Source organism: Phycodurus eques, chromosome 6, assembly GCF_024500275.1.
Source record: "Phycodurus eques isolate BA_2022a chromosome 6, UOR_Pequ_1.1, whole genome shotgun sequence".
In the NCBI taxonomy this organism is placed as follows: Eukaryota; Metazoa; Chordata; class Actinopteri; order Syngnathiformes; family Syngnathidae; genus Phycodurus; species Phycodurus eques.
The window spans coordinates 16,857,623-16,882,184 of NC_084530.1; the positions used below are offsets into that span (position 1 = coordinate 16,857,623).

General features: G+C 41.0%; 1 protein-coding gene across 3 annotated transcripts in view; it reads left to right on the plus strand.

Annotated features, from left to right (window-relative positions):
- usp34 (ubiquitin specific peptidase 34) overlaps positions 1 to 24,562 on the plus strand; it is a 110,142-nt gene that overhangs the window by 46,882 nt on the left and 38,698 nt on the right. For all 3 annotated transcript variants that reach the window (XM_061680643.1, XM_061680645.1, XM_061680644.1), the window contains exons 29-50: positions 975 to 1,190; positions 2,598 to 2,726; positions 2,817 to 2,936; positions 4,573 to 4,656; positions 5,762 to 5,848; positions 5,936 to 6,136; positions 7,605 to 7,687; positions 8,340 to 8,380; positions 10,230 to 10,354; positions 12,929 to 13,081; positions 14,455 to 14,559; positions 15,229 to 15,284; positions 17,122 to 17,426; positions 17,784 to 17,947; positions 18,040 to 18,105; positions 18,862 to 19,008; positions 19,612 to 19,668; positions 19,787 to 19,864; positions 19,950 to 20,044; positions 20,366 to 20,538; positions 21,062 to 21,197; positions 23,792 to 23,870. In XM_061680643.1, coding sequence (XP_061536627.1) covers positions 975 to 1,190; positions 2,598 to 2,726; positions 2,817 to 2,936; positions 4,573 to 4,656; positions 5,762 to 5,848; positions 5,936 to 6,136; positions 7,605 to 7,687; positions 8,340 to 8,380; positions 10,230 to 10,354; positions 12,929 to 13,081; positions 14,455 to 14,559; positions 15,229 to 15,284; positions 17,122 to 17,426; positions 17,784 to 17,947; positions 18,040 to 18,105; positions 18,862 to 19,008; positions 19,612 to 19,668; positions 19,787 to 19,864; positions 19,950 to 20,044; positions 20,366 to 20,538; positions 21,062 to 21,197; positions 23,792 to 23,870 — 2,700 coding nt within the window. The remainder of the gene's footprint in view (positions 1 to 974; positions 1,191 to 2,597; positions 2,727 to 2,816; positions 2,937 to 4,572; positions 4,657 to 5,761; positions 5,849 to 5,935; positions 6,137 to 7,604; positions 7,688 to 8,339; positions 8,381 to 10,229; positions 10,355 to 12,928; positions 13,082 to 14,454; positions 14,560 to 15,228; positions 15,285 to 17,121; positions 17,427 to 17,783; positions 17,948 to 18,039; positions 18,106 to 18,861; positions 19,009 to 19,611; positions 19,669 to 19,786; positions 19,865 to 19,949; positions 20,045 to 20,365; positions 20,539 to 21,061; positions 21,198 to 23,791; positions 23,871 to 24,562) is intronic.

The following is a 24,562-nucleotide window of genomic DNA, read 5'->3' on the forward strand; positions in this document are numbered from 1 at the left end:
ATTGTGTCAAATAGTATTTCATTACGAACACATTGTCAATAACATTTGTTTGCAGCTACCATTTATTATTTGACTTTTTCAATAACATCTGTCCTTTCTGCCCCACCATGTATTTTAAAGGCGAACTAAACCCCCAAATGTTTTTTGCAAGAACACATTGTATGTGCCTGCACTAGTCAAAACATGGCACACTGATTAATATTGTTATCGGAATAAGAATTAAATGGAATAATTCATTTATGTACGGGCGCCACCATGACGTCACCAGCCGTGGGCCGGAAGTGACATTGAAAGAGTGAGTGACCGTAGCGCTTTGCCTGCAGTATTTGAGTAAGCTTGGTTATGGGTAGGAACTCCAATTGTGTCAGACTGTCATCATCAAAGATACGTGTGCAGATTGATTTTCGCCTATTAAAGTGCCTTTGAAAAGTAGTCCACCGGCTGTATTGTGACGACGTTGGTGGCAACAATATCTGATGGCAATATAATGTGGGATGCCAACTTGAACAATGTGAGAACAGATTTTGCGAGTCAGCCGAATCACACCTCCGCCAATAGTTGGCTAGATAAATGGATCTGTCTGATGTGTAGCTTGTCGTTTCTGAATATTTACCAACTCTGTCTGGTTTTGTTAACCAATAAAGTGGACAGGAAGGGTAGATTCACGTAACGTTCTTGTGAATTCGCACACTCGCGAGAGTGAAAACTTTCTTCTTGGCTTGCGCTTATTGCTATGTGAGTCTGCAGTAACATGCATGGAAAAATGTTCACCGCAAAATAGTGAAAAATATAAAATTTGAAATGTACGCTTTAAAAATCCACGATACAGTGAGAACATGGAAAATGAAACGCGAAATTGTGAGGGACAACAGTTAAATTTTTATGATTCTGTATTTTTTTTTTTTTTTATGATGTGAGTCATCTGTGAGAACTGCATTATATATCAAATGTACTTACTTGCTGTCTACTTGTAGATGGTGTTTGTGTCTCTGGGAGCACCTCGTCGCGAGCGTAAAGGCGAGGGCGTGCAGCTGCCGGCGTCATGCCTTCCTCCCCCACAGAAGGAGCACATCCCCATGCTGCTGCTGTTACAGGAGCCTCACCTCACGACACTCTTCGACCTGCTGGAGATGCTGGCCTGCTTCAAGGCGCCCAGTCCCTCCACAGAGAAGCTCCACGACAGTCTGGAGGTTGGTCACAGAGGAGCGCATTTAGCCCTCGAAAGCCTGATACTTTACATTTGTGTGTGGGGCAGTCAAAAGGTAATGATCCCAATTTGATTTAACCTAATAATAATTGAATTTTATTTCAGAAATTTCAACAGTTTGTAGTTTAAATACGTGAAAAGTCAAATGTTTTGTTTAGGCCAGTCCTTGTCCTGTCAGCCATTTTGGAAATTACGTCATTGTTGAATGCCTGTTAGAATCAGATAGTGGTGATTAAATAGTGGAAACACCACTAAACATTTTCAAAAGTTTGACAAAATGTGTGTTATAAGCTCTAAAAGGCTACAGCACAGTCAAAAAGTGTGTCCAGGGTCAAAGGTCAAGAAAAAGAGCCTACCTCACTGACAAGTAAAGGAGCTCGTGAAGTAATAAGTTTCTTTGGCTGGACAACCATAACGTAGCCCCCATACTATGCGCCATCACATTTGTTAACCTTTTAAGATAAGGAGTTGGGGAACATCGCTTCTCTGATGACGAACAAGTTTAGGAAACTGTAAAAAAAAAAAAAAATGGGTTCAAAGTGCAGCCTGCTGATTTTTACAAGGCTGCCTTACATTCTGTTGTTCATTGATGGACAGTGTGTTGAGAAAAAGGGAGATTATATAGAAAAGTAGCGAGGAAATTCCCACTTTTTGGCCTTTATTTATATCTCTATATTGCCTTTCTATTGCAATGAATAAATCTAGAGGAAAATTGGGTTCATTACTTTTTGACTGCTGCCCCTTGTAAGTTTTAGACTTGTTGTATTCAGACAAATATTTTTCAGGTAAATAGAAGTTCTCTTACCTGTCTGACACTTTCGGCTGATGCTTCAGCCTTCGTCAGACCTGTAACCGCTTCCTTGGGTAACGTGTCTAAAAACAGCTGATCAGGTTGGGAAAAATTAAATGTACATTAGTAGAACAGGAAACTTTCACAAAAGTACTGTAATACGCCACATGAATAGTAACAGTGAAACAAAAACAATACATGACCAACACAAGTAAAATTCCCCGACCTGGCCATGTCTGTTCTGCTCCATTGAAGCCAGTCTTTTCAGGTGGTAGAGGGTGCCAGGAAGACAAGTGCGGCAGACAAGCCGGGCGAGACCCTCTTCCACGCCTTCGTGTTGAAAAACGTCCACAGCAGTGAATGAGTTATTTTCAGAAAAAATACTGTGCTATCTTCCAACATTTTAACTTTTCTTGCGACATTTTGATGCTAGCTGTGTTTAATTTTATTTCTAAAATATGCAGTGGGTCAATAAAAATGGGCAGTGGGACACAAATGGCCCCCTGAGCAGGACTTTGAACACGCTGCTTTTGAGGAGCCCTGAGCTGAGGATGATGATCGTGTACATTTGTGTTTGTGTATTTTTCTCTGTGCGTGTAGATGGCACGGTCCGAGGAACTGCACCTCCACGCCGAGAACCTTTCCCGCCGTGTGTGGGAACTTCTTATGCTGCTACCCACCTGTCCCAAGATGCTGCAGGCCTTCCAGAACATCTCTGACGACAACACGGTCAGCAGCTCACATTCATCATCATTGTTCGACACGTGACAATTTTGATTACCACCGCAGTGTGTTCAACTCGTGTGTTTGTGTCTTCAGAATGAAGGTCTGTGCTGGAAGGAGCTGCTGAGGATCAAAAGTGCCCACAAGCTGCTCTACGCTCTTGAGATCATCGAAGCACTGGGAAAACCAAACCGACGCATCCACAGAGAGTCCACTGTGAGACACGTATAGGGATTAAAGAGTTCAAACACAATAGCAGACCACTCCATTTTTTTCTCAATTGAGTAACATTTCTGGTTCCAGTTTAAAACTAATTATTTTTATTTTAGGTTATTCCAAGTTAATATATTGAGCAATTATGATTAACTCTTATTCAAAAGGTCTTTCAAAGAGGTTTTCAATGTAGAGCGAGACCAATGTTTTTTTTCCAGGGCCGATACTAATTATTAGCAGTCAATAAGGCCGATAACCGATATTTGGACCCGAAAGTCATTTGGAGCAAAAGGGGAAATTGGTGTCAAAATGTCTGGTGCTCAGTACACCAGTAGTCTCTTTCTTTTTCAGGACATTCCAAATTGTTGTATTGGCTATGCCAAATGTTTGTGCGATAGCTCTGATAAATTGTCCCTCTTCTCTCAGCTTCAAAATGGTTTGTTTTTCTTCCATACACAGCTCTCCGGTGTGCATGTTTTCTTAACAGCAAATGCAGTTTTCACAGGTGAAACCCAAAGCCAAAAACAAGCACTATCTAATGCTTAAGCAATCAATCGAAAAGGTAACACCTGAGCAACTAAAAACACCCATCAGTCACATCTTCCAATACTTTGGGTGACTTGAAAAGTGGTTGGTTTCAAACAAAAGGTGCTGTGTCGTGAGTTGTTTAACATATGTAGATGTAAATACCATGAAATAAAAGCTGGAATTCAGAATTTTTGTCTTATATTCATCTTTTGATCTGAAACCCAAATGTCTTAAGTATTCAACAAAACAAAGGAATTGACATTGCCGTTCCAATACCTTTGGACGGGACTGTATCTCCCGAAAGTTTTCTGCAGCCCTACAATCCCCCCTTTTATGTAATTTCATCGCAAACGCACACAGCTCCAAGAAAATAATTTAGTCAGACGAGTTTGTGATGTAAACATGTATGGGGTTGTGATTAGCTTAAATGAAGATGACTCTAGCTACGGCACAATTCATATGGCGCTTGTTCGTTTCTGCGATTAAATATTTTCGTTGAGTTTTACGTAGTAGCAGTTTGGTTTTGCAGGGTTAGGAAATGCACCATCGAATGATGCCGTGATAAGCAGTCTGGTAGTCAGCGTGGCTCGATTTTTGTCGGAATGATGCTTGTCGGCTTAGCGTTTGAACTCTTCAAACCAAATCAATCTGTCATTTTGGACTTTAGCAAAGTACAAAAGCAAAAACAAATGGCCTTTCTCCAGCTAACACTCCAGCTCTGCTTACCTTTTGGCCTTGACATGAGAGAGGGGGCGTCACACAGTTGAAAGTGGCTGTGGATCTTTGCGCTGCCTAGCTGCCAGGTCACGTGGAGAAACTGGGCGTGGGTGCGAGACGATGTCAATTATGTAAATGAGGTCTTGCTCACAGACACGTTTTCAGAAATACTACAAAAATTGTTACGTAAAGATTGGTTGGTTAATTTCACACTGGCGACCAGTTCAGGGTGTACCCCGTCTCTTGCCCTGATTCAGCTGCGATAGGCGCTAGCACACCCGTGACACTAGTGAGGATAAGCGGTATTGAAAATGGAGGGATGGCTTAGGGTTAGGCACTTAGACACAGCCAACACCCCCTACCTTAACGTGTATCTCTATTTACATGTGTCTAGGGCAGCTACAGTGACTTGTACCCGGACTCTGACGACTCTAGCGAGGACCAGATCGAGAACAGCAAAAACTCGTGGAGCTGCAAGGTAAAAAAAACAACTAAAATGGACTACAGGAAGTCCAGCTCACACACCCGTGCACACAAACGTGTGTGGGTCCATGGGATTTGCCTTTCTTGTCTTTTTTCATCCTCACTTCTTCCTCACCTAACATCTTCCTCCTCTTCCCCTTCTATTTCTTCTTTTTTCTACTCTTCTACTTCATCCTCATTTTCCTTGTTTTTCTTCCTTTTGCATTTTCTGTTTTTTCCTCCCTTTTTCTTCTTTCTCCTACACTGCTTGGTTTTCTCCCCATCCGTCTTTCCTTATTCTTACTCCACCCTTCTTTTTCTTCATTTTTTTTTCTTTTTCCTTCACCATCTGCATCCTTTTGTCTCCATCCTCATTTTTCTCCTTCCTCCTTTTGTCCTCTTCTACTTCCATTCTTCTTCCTCCATTCACCTCTCCTCCATCTTTTCCATCCTCTCCTTCCTATTTTTACCGCTTTCTCAATTTTCTTATTCCTTCTACTCTTCCTCATCCTCCTGCTTCTTCTTTCTTCACTTCCTCTTTTTGCTCCCCGTCCTCTTCTTTTTCTTTTTCCTTCTACTCATCTTATTCTTTTCTCACTTTTTACTTCCTCCTCCTTTTTCTCCTTCATACTCCCCTTCTTCCTCATTGTTTCTCCTCCCTCTTCTGCAACCTACTTGTTTTTTCCTTATCCTCTTCTCATTTGGACCTTCATCATCCCCTTTGTCCTCCTCCACTCCCTCTTCCTCCTCGTTTGACTGTTACTTCTCCCCTTTTTCTTCCTACTCCTTCCTTGTTTTCACCCACTTCCCTTTCCTCTTTACTTTTCCTCCTCTTCCCCTTAATTTTATTCTTCCCCTACTCATCTTTCTCCTTCCTCCTTTTTTCATTTTCCGTTCCTCTTCTTCCTATTCCACTTTTTCTTCTTCTTCCCCTTCCTTCTTTCTCTTCTTTTTCCTTCCTCCTAATCTTTTTTTTCTCCCTCATCTTCTCCTTCCCCTATTCTTCATTTTTTTTCTCTTCCTCCTACTTGTACTTTTGCTTCTGCTCACATTCTTCATGTCCTCCTCCTTCCTCTTCCTGCTATCCTCCTCTTTCCTTCTTCTTCCTCATGTTCTTCCAGTTTGTTTCATCTGGAGGCCTGCAGCAGCTCCTGGAGATCTTCAACTCTGGCATCCTAGAGCCCAAAGATCAGGAATCCTGGACTGTGGTGAGCCGCGACCAGGAAGTCATTTCTCTTCTCTTGTGACCCTACACTTCCTATTGTATAATTGAACTTCCTGTGCGTTATGTCCAGTGGCTGCTGGACTGCCTGGCCTGCCTGCTGAAGCTCATCTGCCAGTTTGCCGTGGACCCCGCCGACCTGGACCTGGCTTACCACGACGTCTTCTCCTGGTCCGGCCTCGTCGACGGGCAACGCAAGCGAGCCTGGCCCGGGAAGTCGCGCAAGTCCGCCGTGGAGCATGGAAAAAGTCTGCACATCCCCAGACTCACGGAGGTGGCTAGATTGAACACCCATTCATGCATGCACACATACAAAATACACGTACATGTTACATAATGTACATAATGCACTAAACACACAAGCACACACACAAACATACACAAAAACACGCACGCCCAAATATATATATATATATATATATATATATATATATATATATATATATATAGAAGAACACACAAAAATAGATGCACACACATACACTGTCACACAGTGTTGCCACAGTTACCTTGAAAAAATAACTTAGTTACTTTACTGAGTACCTGAGCTTACAAGTAACTTAGTTACTTCACACAGTGTTGCCACAGTTACCTTGAAAAAGTAACTTAGTTACTTTACTGAGTACCTGAGCTTACAAGGAACTTAGTTACTTTACTGATTATTTAATTTTAAAAGTAACTTAGTTAGAAAAAAGTAACTTCTTAGTTAGAAGAACACATATCCACAGTACAATAAAAGCATTAGCTTAACCATATCCATTACTTGGTAATGTACGCCACACAAGTTACAAAATGATGTCATCAACATGAACAAATAACTTAAATATGAGTGTAGTTGAAGCCACATTTAAATAAGCAACTTAGTGTAGACTTCACATGCCAAATAGCCACCTAAATATAAACAAGCACACCATTCTCAGTACACTTCTTTAAAGACTCTTAACTGACAGATAGACAGACAGACACACACTGTAACAACCCTGCCGATTGTGTGGGGGTCCATGAAGGCAACTGTGTGCGTGTGCACACATAGTGTACAACGAACCTTAGTATTGTCCTCTTTAGAGAAACTTGAAGTAGTGACTGTATTTCCAGTTTAAGTGTGCCACCGTCTATTGGGTTTGCGCCGCTGGCTGCTTAGGTACACGTGTGTTGACTGACTGACTGCGGAAAACGTGCAACACGTCACGTGACATCATTGCCCCAGACGGCTACGTCTATAAATATTTTGCCTTTTTTTTATATTGTAGTTAGTCGTTGTGTGGATTTTAGTTAAGGATAGTTAAGAATATAGTGTGTTTCGTCTGTTTTATTAGTCATTACTAAAACAAAGGCTGAAAATTGGTCTACACTTATGACATGCACTGTGAAAACTACACACGAACCATAAACAAACACTAGACAAACAATTTCCATGCACACAAACATTTTCCAAAAACTCAAATAACCAGACACAAAAACACATACAAACACAGAAAACACAAAAAAAAAGCACAAAAAACTGTCACACACATGTACACAAAAACAGATACATAAAACACACACACTCTCACACGAAACACATTCAAACACAAAACACTCAAAAAACACACACCGTCACATAAACACACACACAAGTAAAGTAGACACAAACAAAAACACAGACACAATCAAAACACATAGTGGTGTGCGTCATTGTCATGAAGTGTCTGCTTGTCCCGCTTCTTGATGTGTGTGCACGTCTGTTGTTTTTCTCCCATCAGGTGTTCCTCAGTCTGGTCCAAGGAACCAACCTGATCGAACGTCTCATCAACGTAGCCTACACCTACGACAATTTAGCGCACAGGTGGGCAAATGCTGGTCACACCAGTAGGTACACATACTTCTACCGTCTGATACAGTCTAGTTGACAAGAACTGTATGTTACACTGCAGTCCTGTAGGTGGCAGCAATGAACAACAAACAAAAGCAAAGAGGAGGGATTAAAACATTTAATCTAAAAAACACAGATTAGATTTACTTTTACCATTCTATATTGAAACGACCATTAATATCATATTTAGCGAGATTAAAATAATAAACTAAGGATGCGCCGACACAGTTCATCTGTACTGGTACTCACACTCTTAAAAACACTTCGATACTACGACACCCGATACCACCCTGTCATAAACTGTACGTAGTATACAATGTCCTCCTCCTCCTGTAAAAAGGAGTGTTATATTTGAGTGTAACCTATGCCGTGTTCAATAAATTTGTTTTTGAGCAATATGTGATTAAAATTAACGCACTTTTCATCAAACTTGCAAGACATGACGGCATTATCACGTATCCGTTCTCTGTATGGTACTCAAATGTCCGTACTTGTACTTGGTCTGGGAAAAGTGGTATCAGTCCATCCCTATAAAAATACTATACTGAATAGATAAAATTGCCATGGATTTTGTTGCCTCCTATCACAGACTAAATTTGATACATATTTTTCTGTTTTTCTACAGAGTTCTGAAGGCCCAGTCGGATCACAGGTCTCGACATGAAGGTGAGCAGTGGTCTATTTTGGTAGATGTTTGTAGATGTGGTGGTACATGTTGGTAGTTGTCTCTAGATACAATATGTTGGTAGATGTAGTGGTATATGTTGGTAAAATTTTGTAGCAATAGTGGTAGATGTCGGTAGTTGTTTGTAGATATCTTGGTAGATGAGTTGGTAAATATTGGTAGTTGTTGGTGGATGTATTGGTAGATATGGTGGTAGATGTTTGGTAGCTGTGGTGCTAGCTGTTTGGTAGCTGTAGATATGGTGGTATATGTTGTTAGGTGTCTGGCGATACAGTCTGTTGGTAGATATGGTGGTTGATGTTTGTGGATATGGTGGTAGATAAGGTGGTAAATGTTGGTAGGTGTTTGTAGATACATTATGTGGGTGGAATTAGTGGTAGATGTTGATAGGTATTGGTAGATATTTGTAGATGAGGTGGTAAATGTTTGGTAGATGTTCTTAGGTGTTTGTATATATAGTGGTGGATGTTTAGTAAATATGATGATAAATGTTTATAGGTGTTTGTAGATGCAGTATGTTGGTAGATGTTGGGATATATTGGTAGAAATGGTGGTAGACGTTTGTAGCAATCGCGGTAGTTGTAGATATGTTGCTAGATGGAGTGGCAGCTGTCATTAGATATTGGTAGATGTTTGGAGATATATTGGTAGATGTTTGGTAGATATGATTGTAAATGTTGGTGGATGGTGGTAGATGTTTCTAGATATGGTGATAAATGTTAGTAGGTGTTTGTAGATATGTGTGGTGGTAGATGTTGGTAGATCTGGTGGTTCATGTACACTATATAGCCAAAAGTATTTGCTCACCTGCCTTGACTTACATATGATCTGAAGTGACATCCCCTTGATAAGCAATCGGGTTTAATATGACATTGGTCCTCCTTTTACAGGTGTAACAACTCTTCTGGAAAGGCTTTCCACAAGGTTCAGGAGTGTGTGTAGGGAATTTTTGACCATTCTTCCGGAAGCGCATTTGTGGGGTCACACAGTGACGTTGGACGAGAAGGCCTGGCTCTCAGTCTGCACTCTAATTCATCCCAAAGGTGTTCTATCGGGTTGGCGTCAGGACTCTGTTGAGGCCAGTCAAGTTCATCCACACCAAACTCTCTCATCTATGTCTTTATGAACCTTGCTTTGTCCATTGGTTCACAGTCATGTTGGATCAGGAAGGGGCCATCCCCAAACTGTTCCCGCAATGTTGGGAGCAATGAATTGTCCAAAAGCTCTTTGTATGCTGAAGAATTCAGAGTTCTTTTCACTAGAACTAAGGAACCAATATTTTGGAAAATTTCATGCTCCCAACTTTGTGGGAACAGTTTTTATTTCTAACATGGCCTTGCACCAGTGCACAAAGCAAGGTCCATAAAGACATGGGTGACAGAGTCTGGTTTGGATGAACTTGACTGGCCTGCACAGAGTCCAGACCTTAATCTGATAGTACAATTTTGGGATGAATTAGAATGGAGAATTAGAGCCAGGCCTTCTCCTCCATCATCACTGTGTGACCTAACAAATGCACTTATGGAGGAATGGTGAAAAAAAAAAAAAAAAAAAATGGTGAAAAAACATTGTGGCCAGCCTTCCCAGAAGAGTTGAAGCTGTTATAGGGTCGGCCGACGCCATATTGAACCCTATGGATTTGGAATCGAATTAGGAATGTCACTTAAATTCATATGTGAGTCAAGACAGGTGAGCGAATACTTTGGACATTATAGTGTATGTAGCAATGGTGGTTGATGTTTTGTAGATGTTTGCAGATGGTGTTAGATGTTAGTAAATCTGGTGGTAGACATTTGGTAGCTGACTCAGAGCATTTCCGTGTCCACCCAGTGACACACTACTCCATGTGGCTGCTGGTGAGCTGGGCCCACTGCTCGTCGTCCGTCAAATCCAGCCTGGCCGACAGCGAGCGTCTGCACGACTGGCTCAGGAAACTTACCCTGCTGGTGCCGGAGGTGAGAGTGCAACATCGCTGTTTGGGATGTTGTCTTCCTGCTCAAGCAGCTGCGTGCCTGCAAAATATACTATAATGCAAAAGGTTTTTCAGCAGAAAAACAATTACCCAAGTTAAGAAAAAATACACTTCCCTCCAAAAGTATTGGAACGGCAAGGTCAATTCCTTTATTTTTTTTATTTTTTTTTTCCTTTATTATAGTCCATAAAGCTTTGTTCCAAAACTTTTGTTGCTCACTTCCATTTTGTTTTGCTGATGAGTGGTTTGCATCTTGTAGTATGGCCTGTATATTTCTTCTCGAAGTCTTCTTCGAACAGTGGATTGTGATACATTCACCCCTGCCCTGTGGAGGTTGGTAGTGATATCACTGACTGTTGTCTTTGGGTGTTTTTTTTTTCCCCCCCACAGCTCTCACCATGTTTCTGTCATCAACTGCTGTTGATACCCTTGGCCGACCTGTTCGATGTCTGTTGCTCAGTCCACCCGTAGTTTTTCTTTTTCAGGACATTCCAGATTGTTGTATTGGCTATGCCCAATGTTTGTGCAATAGCTTTGATCGATTTTCCCTCTTCCATCAGCTTCAAAATGGTTTGCTTTTTTTCCCATAGACAGATCTCTGGTCTTCATGTTTGCTTAACAGCAAATGCAGTTTTCACAAGTGAAACCCAAAGTCAAAAACAAGCATTATCTAATGTTTAAGCAATCAATCTAAAAGGCAACACCTGAGCAACTAGAAACACCCATCAGTCACATATTCAAATACTTTTGGTCACTTGAAAAGTGGGTGGCTTCAAACAAAAGGTGCTCTGTCATGACTTACTTAATACATCTAGATGTAAATACCATGAAATAAAAGCTGGAATTCTGAACTTTTGTCTCATATTCATCTTTTGATCTGAAACCCTAATGTCTTCAGTATACAACAAAAACAAACGAATTGACCTTGCCGTTCCAATAGTTTTAGAGGGGACTGTATATGGCTATGAAAGATCCTAAATTAAGAGCCGTTCAGGTGGCGAGAGAGCTCGGGGCTCTAAAAAGAGCATAACGCATTTTGCTACAGTGGGTATGGAAAGTATTCAGACGCCCTTAAATCTTTCACTCTTTGTTATATTGCAGCTATTTGCTAAAATCATTTAAGTTCATTTTTTTCCTTATTTACACACAGCACACCATATTTACAGATTTTTTTTTTATTGTTTACATTTTTGCAGCTTTATTAAAAAAATAAAAACAGAAATATCACACAGCCATAAATATTCGGACCCTTTGCTGTGACACTCATATATTTAACTCGGGTGCTGTCCGTTTCTTCTGATCATCCTTGAGATTGTTCTACACCTTCATTGAAGTCCAACTGTGTTTGATTATACCGATTGGACCTGTTTAGGAAAGCCACACACCTGTCACTATATAAGACCTTACAGCTCACAGTGCATGTCAGAGCAAATGAGAATCATGAGGTCAAAGGAACTGCATGAAGAGGTCAGAGACAGAATTGTGGCAAGGCACAGATCTGGCCAAGGTTATAAAAAAATTCTGCTGCACTTAAGGTTTCTAAGAGCCCAACGGCCTCCATAATCCTTAAATGAAAGACATTTGGGACGACCAGAACCATTCCTAGAGCTGGCCGTCCAAACTGAGCAACTGGGGGAGAAGAGCCTGCGTGAGAGAGGTAAAGAAGAACCCAAAGATCACTGTGGCTGAGCTCCAGAGATGCAGTCGGGATATGGGAGAGAATTCTAGAAAGTCAACCATCACTGCAGCCCTCCACCAGTCGGGGCTTTATGGCAGAGTGGCCTGATGGAAGCCTCTCCTCAGTGCAAGACATGAAAGTCCGCATGGAGTTTGCTAAAAAACAGTTGGACTCCAAAATGGTGAGAAATAAGATTCTCTCGTCTGATGAAACAAAGATAAAACTTTTTGGCCTTAATTATAAGCAGTATGTGTGGAGAAAACCAAGCACCTGTCCAATACAGTCCCAACAGTGAAGCATAGTGGTGGCAGCATCATGCTTTCTGGGTGTATTTCAGCTGCAGGGACTGGTTGCAATCGAAAGAAAGATGCATGTGGCCAAGTACAGGGATATCCTGGACAAACTCCTTCTCCAGACTCCTCAGGACCTCAGACTGGGCTGAAGGTTCACCTTCCAACAAGACAATGATCCTAAGCACAGAGCTAAAATAACGAAGGAGTGGCATCAGAACAACTCCGTGACTCTTCCTGAATGGCCCAGCCTAAATTTTTCAGCATGCCAGATTTTCCATGACAAAATTAACACACAAATACACATTTGACATATTTACATCCTCCCTCCACATTTCTCGACCGATTCAACCATTCTAACGTCGAACTGTTGAGCTCTTTCAGGATATCTTGGGATGTGTTTTTCACACTCCCCAAATTCCCATAGTTTTAGTAGTTAGTAATTCCCAAATTAATAGATGTTTGAAAATGATTTTTTTTCTTTTCACATTGCACACCATTTTAGTCCAGCTTGAGCTCTTCAGCATTACTCACAATTTCTACAGAAATGTTTTGTCTTTGCTATTATTAATATTTGATTTGCTTTCAGCCAGCGGTGCGTCACGAGGCATGCAATGGCCTCTACAAGCTGTCCCTGTCGGGCCTGGAGGGCGGAGAGTCCATCAATAGATCTTTTCTGCTGCTCGCCGCATCCACGCTGCTCAAGTTCCTGCCCGACGCGCAAGCTGTGAAACCTCTGCGGGTACGCACACTCAGGCCTTTCTATACCCTCCCAAAAAACAAAACCAAGATGATGGATAAGCAAAGATCTAATAAATAATCAACTTATAACATTAATAGCAAACAACTACCAAGACTGAATTTGCAGCCCAATCTGCATTGAAGGAGAAAGTGTCCCAAAAACTGTTGGTCTTTTAATTGTTATCTCTGTATGTTTGTATAAAGTACATTATTATAGAGTGCCATTTTTGTCGTTAAAAACCCATTTAAAAATTATTTTTGTGGAAGTTGGAACGTATTAATGGTATGTACATTTCAATACACTACCCACCCTCAAGGACCTACACTGGCAGATTAATGCGGAAAGCCAGGAGAATCATAAAGGACCCCTCTTACACCAGACACTCACTTTTTGCCACACTTCCCTCTGGAAAATTCTACAGGACATAAAAGTCTAGTACCAAGAGGCTTAAAAACAACTTCTGCCCCCCAATAGCAGAACTAGTGACTACACCCGCGCCCCGCATCCTCTTCACACGTTTTAAGTGCAATCTAATGAAAGACTATAATATTGTCTGATTGTAATCTGTGCAATAACCGAACACCATATATAATATGGTCATTCCCCCAAATGTAAACTGTATATTCTGTAAATAAGTGTTTTTTTTTTATCACTGTCTGTTTCTATGTCTACTTCTGCAAATTGGAAGATGCCTAACTGATTTTCATTGTTCCTGTGACAGTGACACTAAAGCTATATTTTATTCTATTCTATTTATCTATTATTGTTTAATTCCTTGTCACTTGTGTAGTTATTTACATACATGTTGTTTCATGTGTTGCGTGAATGTAAACACAGTTAGAATGGAAATAGATGCTTCAATATTGCCACATACTGTACATATGGGTCATTCTCATATAATTTGATTGATAACAGTCAAAACACTCGGATTTACCAGGTTTTCATGGAAAATGGATATTAAAGCAATAGGAGAAAAATTTGATATATCCAAAAATGTAATTAGCATCTTCAGAAAACAGCAAATCATGAAACCTCTTTTGGGACACCTAACATTAAAAACAGTTTGGCATTAATTTTGAAAAATATTACTTTAGTAAAAAAAACTTATTTTAAAAAGATATGACCGATTGATGGAGAACATTTGCCAATAATTCAAATACTCGTATCAGTAAAGTTAATTGATTTTCAAAAGGAAATTCAATGGGCCATATCTTTACTGTTATTGATCAAATTATCTGAAAATGACCCATATTGGCATTAAATTGGGACTACTTAGTCTGGGTTAATCCAGACTAAGTAGTCCGCTACTCTAAAAATCTAAAATTAATTGTGATGATGATGATGATGCATATAATAGTGTGTTTTGTGTTCAGATGGAGGACTACGAGGAGGAGCCCCTCCTAAGAAGTGGGTGCAAAGAATACTTTTGGCTGCTGTGTAAGCTCATCGACAACATCCACGTCAAAGACGCCAGTCAGGTGTGACCTGATTTCAAACCATACACATTGTTCAAGTGCTGGCCACTAAAAATAACTCACATTGTTTTGTCACAAAAAACAGATTTACGATTTAAATTTTTGATGATTGTGAAGGTTCTTTGCTGCATGTGAGTTTTTTTGTGTGTTTTTTTTGGTGAGTGTGAATGTTTTTATGGGGTATGTAAGAGGTTCTTGTGAAATGTTTGGGTGAGTGAGAGATTTTAATAATAATGGGGGCACGATGGACGACTAGTTAGCACATCTGCCTCACAGTTCTGAGAAACCTGGGTTCAAATCCGGCCTCGCCTGTGTTGAGTTTGTATGTTCTCCGCGTGCCTTCATGGGTTTTCTCCGGTTTCCTCCCACATCCCAAAAACACGCATGGTAGGTTGATCGACGACTCTTAAATTGCCCGTAGGTGTGAATGTGAGTGCGAATGGTTGTTTGTTTATATGTACCCTGTGATTGGCTGGCGACCAGTTCAGTGTGTAGCCCGCCTCTTGCCCGAAGATAGCTAGGATAGGCTCCAGCACGCCCGCAACCCTGGTGAGGATAGCCGGTACAGAAAATGGATGGACGGTGACTCTTTGTTTCTGCTGGCTAGCATTGTTGGTGTATCTGAACTCATGTCAGGTCTCTCCCTCTCTGTCGCTGGCTTGCTCTGTGCAGACCACCCTGCTGGACCTGGACGCCTTAGCGCGACACCTGGCGGACTGCATACGAAGGTGAGCACACTCGCACACACGCTCATGACGTACATACTGCTATACGCAGGACGTCACGTGTCCAAACCCGGAAAACAGGTTTGCGCACTTGCTGTGTATGCTGTGCTAAGGAGCATGACTATGGTTTGATGACATGATTGTTTTACACTTTATGGCTGGTATCTTCAGACAAAAGTTAAATACATGGACCAGTATTTCATTTATTTACAGTCTTCCAATTAATTACTTGAGTAAGAGTAAGAAAGTAATCAGTGAAAAAATACTCAAGTACTGAGTAACTAGTGAGTAACTTCTGATTTATTTTTTAAATCCGAGCATGAACAAGTAAAATAAAAATACATAGAATATGAATGTACAACTTCTGATGTTGCTGAACAATATCACAATCTAAAACAATAAAATATTTATAAAATCTTTGTAAAATAAAAAAATAAGGCAAATTCAGCTCCAAGAAATGGTCTTATACTGTATTGTTTAGAATTGTTCAACAGCACAATACTGTAGGCTCACAAGGCAGATTACAAAAGCAGGAACAAGGCTGCAGTGGATATGAAAAGTAGACACACCTCTGTTCAACTGCCAGTTTATTGTGTTGTAAAAGAATTTTGACCAAGATAAATAATTTTAAAACCTTTTCCATCGTTAATGTGACCTAGATCTCAACTGATTTATTTTTGTATTTTGTTTAAGAGCGGAGGTGAAAATAAACAACTGAAATAAATTTTCATGTAATTGTTGCAGTTTACTTCTTGACATTGTCTTATTTTTTATTCAGTGCTATTTTTCCACATAAAAATGACACCTCAAACATCGAATCACAGAAAGGACGCAGTCATTATAATAACAGATAGTCTTTCGGTTATTGCAGGAGTCATGTTCCAGAACCCCTTGCGATAGACAAAAATCTGAAAAGTTGTGGCCATATATTTATTTTATTTTTAAAATATATTTTAAAGGTTTATGACCCTCCCCACATTCTTATGAACCGTTCCCATACTCTTATAAATGCTTCCTTTTAGGGCTGGCTATCAAATATTTTAAGAAACAATTGAGTAATCGCATAAAAACTGATTTTGTATAATACCAATGCAAAATATGCATGTGAGCTGCAGGTATTATTATTTTTTTTTTCTTCACTACATTCATGTTCTACACTGTAGTTTCTGTGACTTGATTGTGTCTGGGTCTCAAAGGTGGGGCCTGGCTTGGTGAGTGACATGAGAATTAGCAAATGAGAGTGACGAGTGGCACAGGGTAGCAGCTGGCTGTCAACTGGCTAACTGCCAGCCAGTCTACATGTTAAGTGCCTCTGGGTGAACATTAGTTGTGGCCATGCAGCTAGCATATGAATGTGCTTATTATGTTCATTTTTTTTGCGTTTGTTTAGTAAAGTGATTTAAGATTGAATTACAGTTTCTTTTAACTAGCAATGCTAGTCGCCATTGACACATAGCATGCAGTTGTGCAAGACGGTTCTGCTTCGCAGTAGGCACCTTGTACTTTTTCTTTTTTTTAAGGGTGAAATGATCCCAAACTTCGGACATTCTCTGTATTTTATGCTCTCTTTCTTCCTGGCTCGTGCTTATTGCTACGTGAGTCAACAGTAATATTAGCCCTTGTTGAAAAATGATCACCGCCAAATCCTGTGATATAGCGAAAAATCCGCAATGTACGATTTCAAAAATCAGCGATGCAGTGAGGCCGCAAAAAGTGAACCGCAATATAGTTAGGGACGACTGTACTGTTAAAAAGTACGAGGTAATAAGAATAAAACATAAATGATGATGATGAGAAGAAAGCGAGTGCTAGGTCACCCACCGGCAAGTTTGTCTTGCAGCCGTGAGATGTTGGACCAGCAGGATGGAAGCATTGAGGACGACGGCCTGACGGGTTTGCTGCGCCTGGCCACCAGTGTCCTCAAGCACAAGCCCCCGTTCAAGTTCTCGCGCGAGGGCCAGGACTTCCTCCGCGACGTGCACAACCTCCTCTTCTTGCTGCCCAGCCTGGCTGACCGGGCGCAGCCCAAGTGCAAGTCGCACGCCGCCCGTGCTGCCGCCTACGACCTCCTGGTGGAGACGGTCAAAGGCTCTGCGGACAACTACCGCCTGCTGCACAACTGGGTCATGTCACAGCACATGCAGGGTGAGACTGCACATGATGCTCTTTTTCCCTCCCACAAAAATGCTATTTAAATATTTTTTTTTCTACATATCTGATTTCTGGTTTTAATTATTTCCCCCTAAAAAAAATCTGATTTTCAATTTTAATTATTTCACAAAAATCTAATGTTGAATATTTTTTTCCACAAAAATACAACTTATTTGTTTTTTATTTTGTCTACAAAAATCAGAATTTAGATTTTAGTCAATTTTTCTTCACAAAAATCTAATTTTAATCGGTTTTACAAAAATCCGTTTTGAGAAACATTTTATTTACCGATTTAAATAATTTTTCCTAAAAACTTTGGGCCTTGATGATCACATTTGCTCTCACTCTTAGCCTCTCACGCTCCATACAAGTGGGACTACTGGCCTCACGACGACGTGCGTGCAGAGTGTCGCTTCGTGGGCCTCACCAATCTGGGCGCCACCTGCTACCTGGCATCTACCATTCAGCAGCTCTACATGATCCCTGAGGCCCGCCAGGCCATCTTCACAGCCAAGGTCAGCCGGCTCCTCCTCCTCCTCCTCGTCATCATTAAGAAATTAAGTATACATCAAGTTCTCTATGTTTGCATTTGTGTTAATGTGTGCAGTATGCTGAGGATATCAAACACAAGACGACGCTGCTGGAGCTGCAGAAAATGTTTACGTACCTGATGGTGAGGTTTACACATCATGATGGTTTTAATGCAGCAAAGTGAACAAAACAATAATATGGAAAAATGTACATACATATTTATAACATCAGCACCCAGTGTGTCACCATCCACAATACTGTATGATGATACGGTCCGACCAATTAATCGGCTGGCTGATTTAATAGGCCGATATTAGCCCTTTTCAAATCTGCAAAAGTCGGACGATTATGTATTTATTTTTTAATACATTAACACATTACAACATAAGACAAATATATTATTCAAACAAACATAAGTCCTTTTCCATCAATTTTTTTGTTTTCAGTTTTATTCATAACGTGTCAAAGTGTGTCTGTGACATGGTTTAAGGTTGACATCTGTGTGGTTTGTCATTTGAAAACAAAAGCATTTGAATACCAAAACAGCTTGCAATCGCTGACAGTGTGACGTAGTTTTGGTAATTATATTCATTATTTAATTATACCCGCCCACTCAACTCAACTGATCGCCAACATAGCATTTTCCAGTTTTAAGCGAGCCTCAGCTGCTGCAAGCCATAAAATTACACGCTATAAAGTATACATATGTTGTGTTTTACAAAAATACTTATGATAACTTTTAATGTAACTGGTGGAGGAAATAGCAAAGCTTGCATTCATTGTCGCCAGCGATGATCATCGCGGCAATTGCTATTGCCACACGAGTGGTCAACTTGCTGTGTGTGTGTGTGTGTGTGTGTGTGTGTGTGTGTGTGTGTGTGTGTGTGGGCGCGCGCAGGAGAGCGAGAGGAAGGCGTACAACCCGCGACCATTCTGTAAGACGTACACAATGGACAAACAGCCGCTCAACACGGGAGAGCAGAAGGACATGACTGAGTTTTTCACCGACCTCATCACCAAGATCGAGGAGATGTCACATGAGCTGGTAATACTCTCCTTGTTCATCCTCTTGCTTCTCTTCCTCCATCTTTTCCATCCTCTTTGTCCTCCTTTTTCTTCCTCCTCCTCTTCTTCCTCATTTCCACTTATTCATTCTTCCTCTTCTAACATCTCCTCCTCTTCCTCACTCCTGCGTCTCCTTCCTCCTTTCTTTCTACTCAGTTTTCCTCTTCATCCTCCTTTTTTCTTCTACACCACCTCCCACTCTTCCGCCTCTTCTTCCATCTCCTCCCCCGCTTTCTCCGCTTCACCCCCCCACACTCTTTTCCTCCTTTCTCCTCCTCCTCTTCCATCTCTTTATTCCCCTCCTCTTCATCTTCCTGTCTTGACCAGGACCCCCTTGCAAATGAGATTTTTAATCTCAATGGGAGTATTTTGTGGTTATATCAAGGCTACATTTAAAAGCCTTAATTATTTTTTTAAATCTTGCTCTTCATCCTTTCTCCTTTTCCCCCTGCTCCTCTGCAACCTTTTCCTATTGCTCTTCTTCCATCATCCCCTAGTTCTCCTCGTCCTCCTCATCTTTGTCCTTCTGTTCCTCCTACATGTCACTTGACTGTTGAACATCTGCCTAAAAATGTTTCCACAGAAGAACACGGTGAAGACTTTGTTTGGAGGCGTCATCACCAACAACGTTGTTTCTCTGGTCAGTTCGACATCATTATCAGTACACAAATATTTCATTGTAAACAAATGTGTCGCACACGTTAGCGATGTCGCAAGTAATTCCGAGTATCATTTTGCTGTCGTTTGCACTCTGGCAGGACTGCGACCATGTGAGTCAGACTGCTGAGGAGTTCTACACGGTCAGGTGTCAAGTGGCCGACATGAAGAACATCTACGTGAGCGCGCCACCATTGACACAAACGCAACGAGCACACGCACGCCACTTGTTGACCTTGATGATGTGTTTGTGTGCATGCTCAGGAGTCTCTGGACGAGGTGACCATCAAGGACACACTGGAGGGGGACAACATGTACACCTGCTCACACTGCGGGAAGAAGGTCCGCGCAGAGAAAAGGTCCGCAAGAAGCCTTTAAATGACACTTTAGAGAATATTTTTGCTTGTTATTGACGTCTGTGAAATGTATTTTCGTCAAAATACCCCAAGGATTACTGCGGCCCACCCAGCATTTAATTTATCAAGATTGCTGGAATATTCATTGCATTCATTTTTCAGTTTCCCCCTCTAAAATTCTTTAATTAAAATGTATTATTTTTTTAAATTAATTGATATCATTAAATAATTGGTATATTTTGGGGGGTTTGGAGAGACTATAAATGAGCCAGCTGGTGACATGACAAGTGTTCCAAATTACTAACGTGTGTGCGGTATGCGCAGGGCCTGTTTCAAGAAGCTTCCCGGCATCCTGAGTTTCAACACCATGCGCTATACTTTCAACATGGTCACCATGATGAAGGAGAAGGTCAACACACATTTCTCCTTCCCACTGCGCCTCGACATGACGCCCTACACCGAGCACTTCCTCATGGCCAAAGGAGAGCGCAAAGAGGGTGCGTGTGTTTGTGCGTATGGTAATGAAGCATATATTTCATGCGTTTTAGATTTTTAACGTGACGTTTTGTCTTTGTGTGTGTGTGTGTGTGTGTGTGTTTGTCTCTTTGTGTGTTTCTGTGATATGTTTGTGTCTGCATGCATGTTGTTTTTGTGTGATTTATGTCTGTGTACATGTTTTGTGATTTTTGTATGTTTGTGTGTATTGTCTGTTTTTGTGTGTTTGTCAATGTGTGTTTTTGTGCATGTTTGTGTTTACATGCATGTTTTATTTATGTGCGTGAACATGCGTTTTGTGTGTGCATGACTGGATTGTGTCTGTGTGTGTTTGTATGCTTGTGTGTTTTTGAATGTTTCTGTATGTTTGTTTGTTTTGTGATTTTTGTGTCTGTCAATATCTTGCTTTTGTATGTTCGTGTGTGAATGTGTATTTGTCTTTTTTTTTGTTTTGTCTGTGAATTTTGTGTGTATGCTTGTGTGTGTTTTTGCTTGTTTGTTTTGTGTGACGTATTGCTGTTTAAGGCGAGTCCAAGACATCTGAAAGTTCCGAATACGACTTAATCGGTGTGACAGTGCACACTGGCACGGCGGACGGTGGCCATTACTACAGCTTCATACGAGACATCGTCAACCCTCACGCTTACAAGAATAACAAGTGGTGAGGATCGCATCACACACACACACACACACACACAAGCCTTGTTTGGAATCATTAATAGGGATTTTATATAGTAGACTATATAGTTGATTGGCTAAATCCCTTTTTAGTGATTAGAGCGTAGGGAATGAGAGAATGATTCCGAACATAACCGCATTCAGAAACATTCGCTCATTCCCTACTCCCTAATCACTGTAGAGATTTTTGTACAGTGGACTATATAATTGAGTCTTGAGCTGAAACGATTAATCAAATACTCCCCAATCATTACATCGGGATTTTTATATAGTGGACTATACAGTTGACTTTTGGGCTAAAGCCATTACTCGAATATACTCACTAAGACTTCAGTCTACTATGTACTGTAATCCTTCCATTTTCCATACTGCTTATCCTCACTCGGGTCGCTTGCATGGTGGAGCCCATTCCAGCTATCTTCGGGCGAGAGGCAGGTTACACCCTGAACTGGTCGCCAGCCAATCGCCGGGCACATTTAAACAAACAACCATTTGCACTCATATTCACACCTAAGGGCAATTTAGAATCTTCAATCAACCTACCATGCATGTTTTTGGGATGTGGGAGGAAACCGGAGTACCCGGAAAAAAAGAACAGGCAAACTCCACACAGGCGTCGCCGGGATTTGAACCCCGGTCCTCAGCTAACCAGTCGTCTACCGTACCGCCACTGCTGTAGTTCACTTGATACAAATTCCTATATAGTGATAAGGTGGTAGTTGTTTTTTTTAACCTGTCCTGTTCAGCTGCATGGCCTTGCAAAATGGTGGATCTGGATGCCTTTTGTGTTGGAACAGTTTTGTTGTGCAACAGGGGAGTTTGAAATACTCTCTCTGCTTATTTTTAAATTTTTTAATTATTCTGATGTTTATTAAAAATGCAATCGGACAGAAAAGGGTTGACAGATAGAGGGACAGAGTGGACAAGGGGAATAGAGGTGCGAACCACAGCAGAACAATAGTTAGTCTAAATATTTGAGCACAAGTAACGTTACGACAGTCAAATTGTTTTCTTATTTGTTGATGGGGGACACACCCGGTGAGGACATACAATAATTAACCAAGATAAGATGTGAGAAGACAGAAAAGGGCAGGACAGGACAAGATGTGGGAAATAAGCAAGGCAGTGCTACTGACTAGTGGTGCGGTGGGATTGTTTTTAGTGTCTAAACACCTGTAAGAACCTGTGATTTGATATGTTGGTATAACTAGTGTTATTAGTGGTGCCAGCACAAGCAATTAAAGCCTATAGCGTTTCTATCTAACTTATTGGTGAATGAACATCATATCACATGCATGTTAGTCAACTGGTGTATGGAGTTGCTGAGCCGGCACATTGAGGAAGGGTGGAACCCCCTCCACCCGCAAGGGGTGGCCAAGCCAGCGAGCCCGTCCAGTGGGGGACCCAACCAGGGTGACGCTACCCACTCTCCAGGACCCAGGGCGGTCCCCAGCCCATCCGAAGCGGGCGCCGTATATTTGGTTGCACACCCATTGGCAGCGATGACAGCCTCCAAATGTTTCTTGCATCCATCTATAAGCGTTTAGCACTTCTCAGGAGGTATTTTCTCCCACTCTTTCTTTGCAATTTGTACAAGCTCTTGAACGAGTTCTCTCTTTCGCAATGGCCTACTTCAGCTCCCCCCAAAGATTTTCGATTGGATTTAGATAAGGACTCATTACTGGCCATTTTAAAACAGCTTTGTGTGTTTGGCTGGAGGATGCATGAGCTTCGCCTCAAACCAAATCTTGTTACGCTGGGTTAGACATTTTGCTCTAAAATCTGTTGATATTTTTCTGATTTCATGATACCAGTGATACAGTCAAGGCCTCCAGTACCAGATTTCACTAAGCAGCCCCACAGCATTATGGATCCTCCACCATGCTTGACTGTTGGCAGGATGTTCTTTTCCTTAAAGGCTTCATTGTGCCGTCTGTAAACAGTGTTTGTGTGAATTGCCAAAAAGTGCTTTTTGTTTCATCTGTCCATAAAATGCTTATCATTTGCTCTTTTGTATCAAACACAGGTTCTCTATAGAAAAATGTTTCACTTGATTCATTTTCTTGAGGAGATATTCCACATTTAGTACTTAAACTTCTTAGGTGCCAATAATGGTGAGCAGGATTGTGTATGCACTACATATTCCAACAGAACTACAAAATGGCTAACTCACGATATAGGGCACTATACAGGGGACCCCCGCATATTGGCGGTTTGGATTTTACCTATTCACATTTTTGTTTTTTCGGAACCTAGCGTCCATTATTTGCCTAAAATTTACCTATTTGCTGTTTTTGTGCTTAGGTCAAAGCAATAAAAGTATTACTTTGGCACCGCCTTGTCGTGTCTTGGTGTTAGTTCTAATTTTAATGAACATAGTGCTTTGCCGCTGTTTTTGGCATCTAAAGGCAATTCCAAAAGTTTTTAGGGTTGTCAGTAATTGTCGGATTTACGCTATTTGCGGCAGGGCTCCCTCCCTATTCCCCGCCAATAGTGGGGGTTCACCATAGTGTGTCAGGAGTGATACCCCTAACTCACACGCTCATGCAGCATAGTTTCAAAATGGCGTGTCTGCAGGTACTTGTTCAACGACGCCGAGGTGAAGCCCTTCGACTCTGCACAGCTGGCATCAGAGTGCTTCGGCGGAGAGATGACGGTAAGGGACGTGGACATGATGTGCATAGACGCTCCCTTGACTGCGTAATTGTATGTTGACATTGATACCATATTGGATGTGGAAAAGTGGAGCATATTTCTTATTGATATGGCATCCATTTTATAGCCAAAACCACATCTCATTGGAATAAAACTAAACTTTTGACTGGATTTGGCCTTTAACATGACTTTTCCTCCAGAATTTGATGACATTGTTGTTTATATAAATAAATAAAAAATCTCTTATAAATTACCATTACTAGTAGTTATTAATATAAAATATAAATTACTGAATATTAAACGATTCATCGAAGTCAGTTAAATTTAAACAACGTTTTTTATTCACAACATCTACTGTTCAGGATGTGGTTATTATAGATTCAGATTAAATATTTGTTACTATTTCAAACTCTATAATCACAGTAAGCGTGTTACATCCTTTAGTCACTTCAAATGCTCATGGAAACTGCAAAAATGTAGGTTTGTTTGGTGCTTGCGTCAAGAGCCAAAACAGTTAGAATCATCAGATTAAAAGTTCCTGTTTTTCCAAATCTGTGACTAAATGAGAGGCATTAACTTGTTTGTTTCTGACTTTCTGAAGTTCAATCCATCGACCTGCATTAATTTACGGGGCACAGGCATGCTGATGTGTTTATATCTCTGTGCACCAGAGCGCCTTATTCAGCGCCCCTC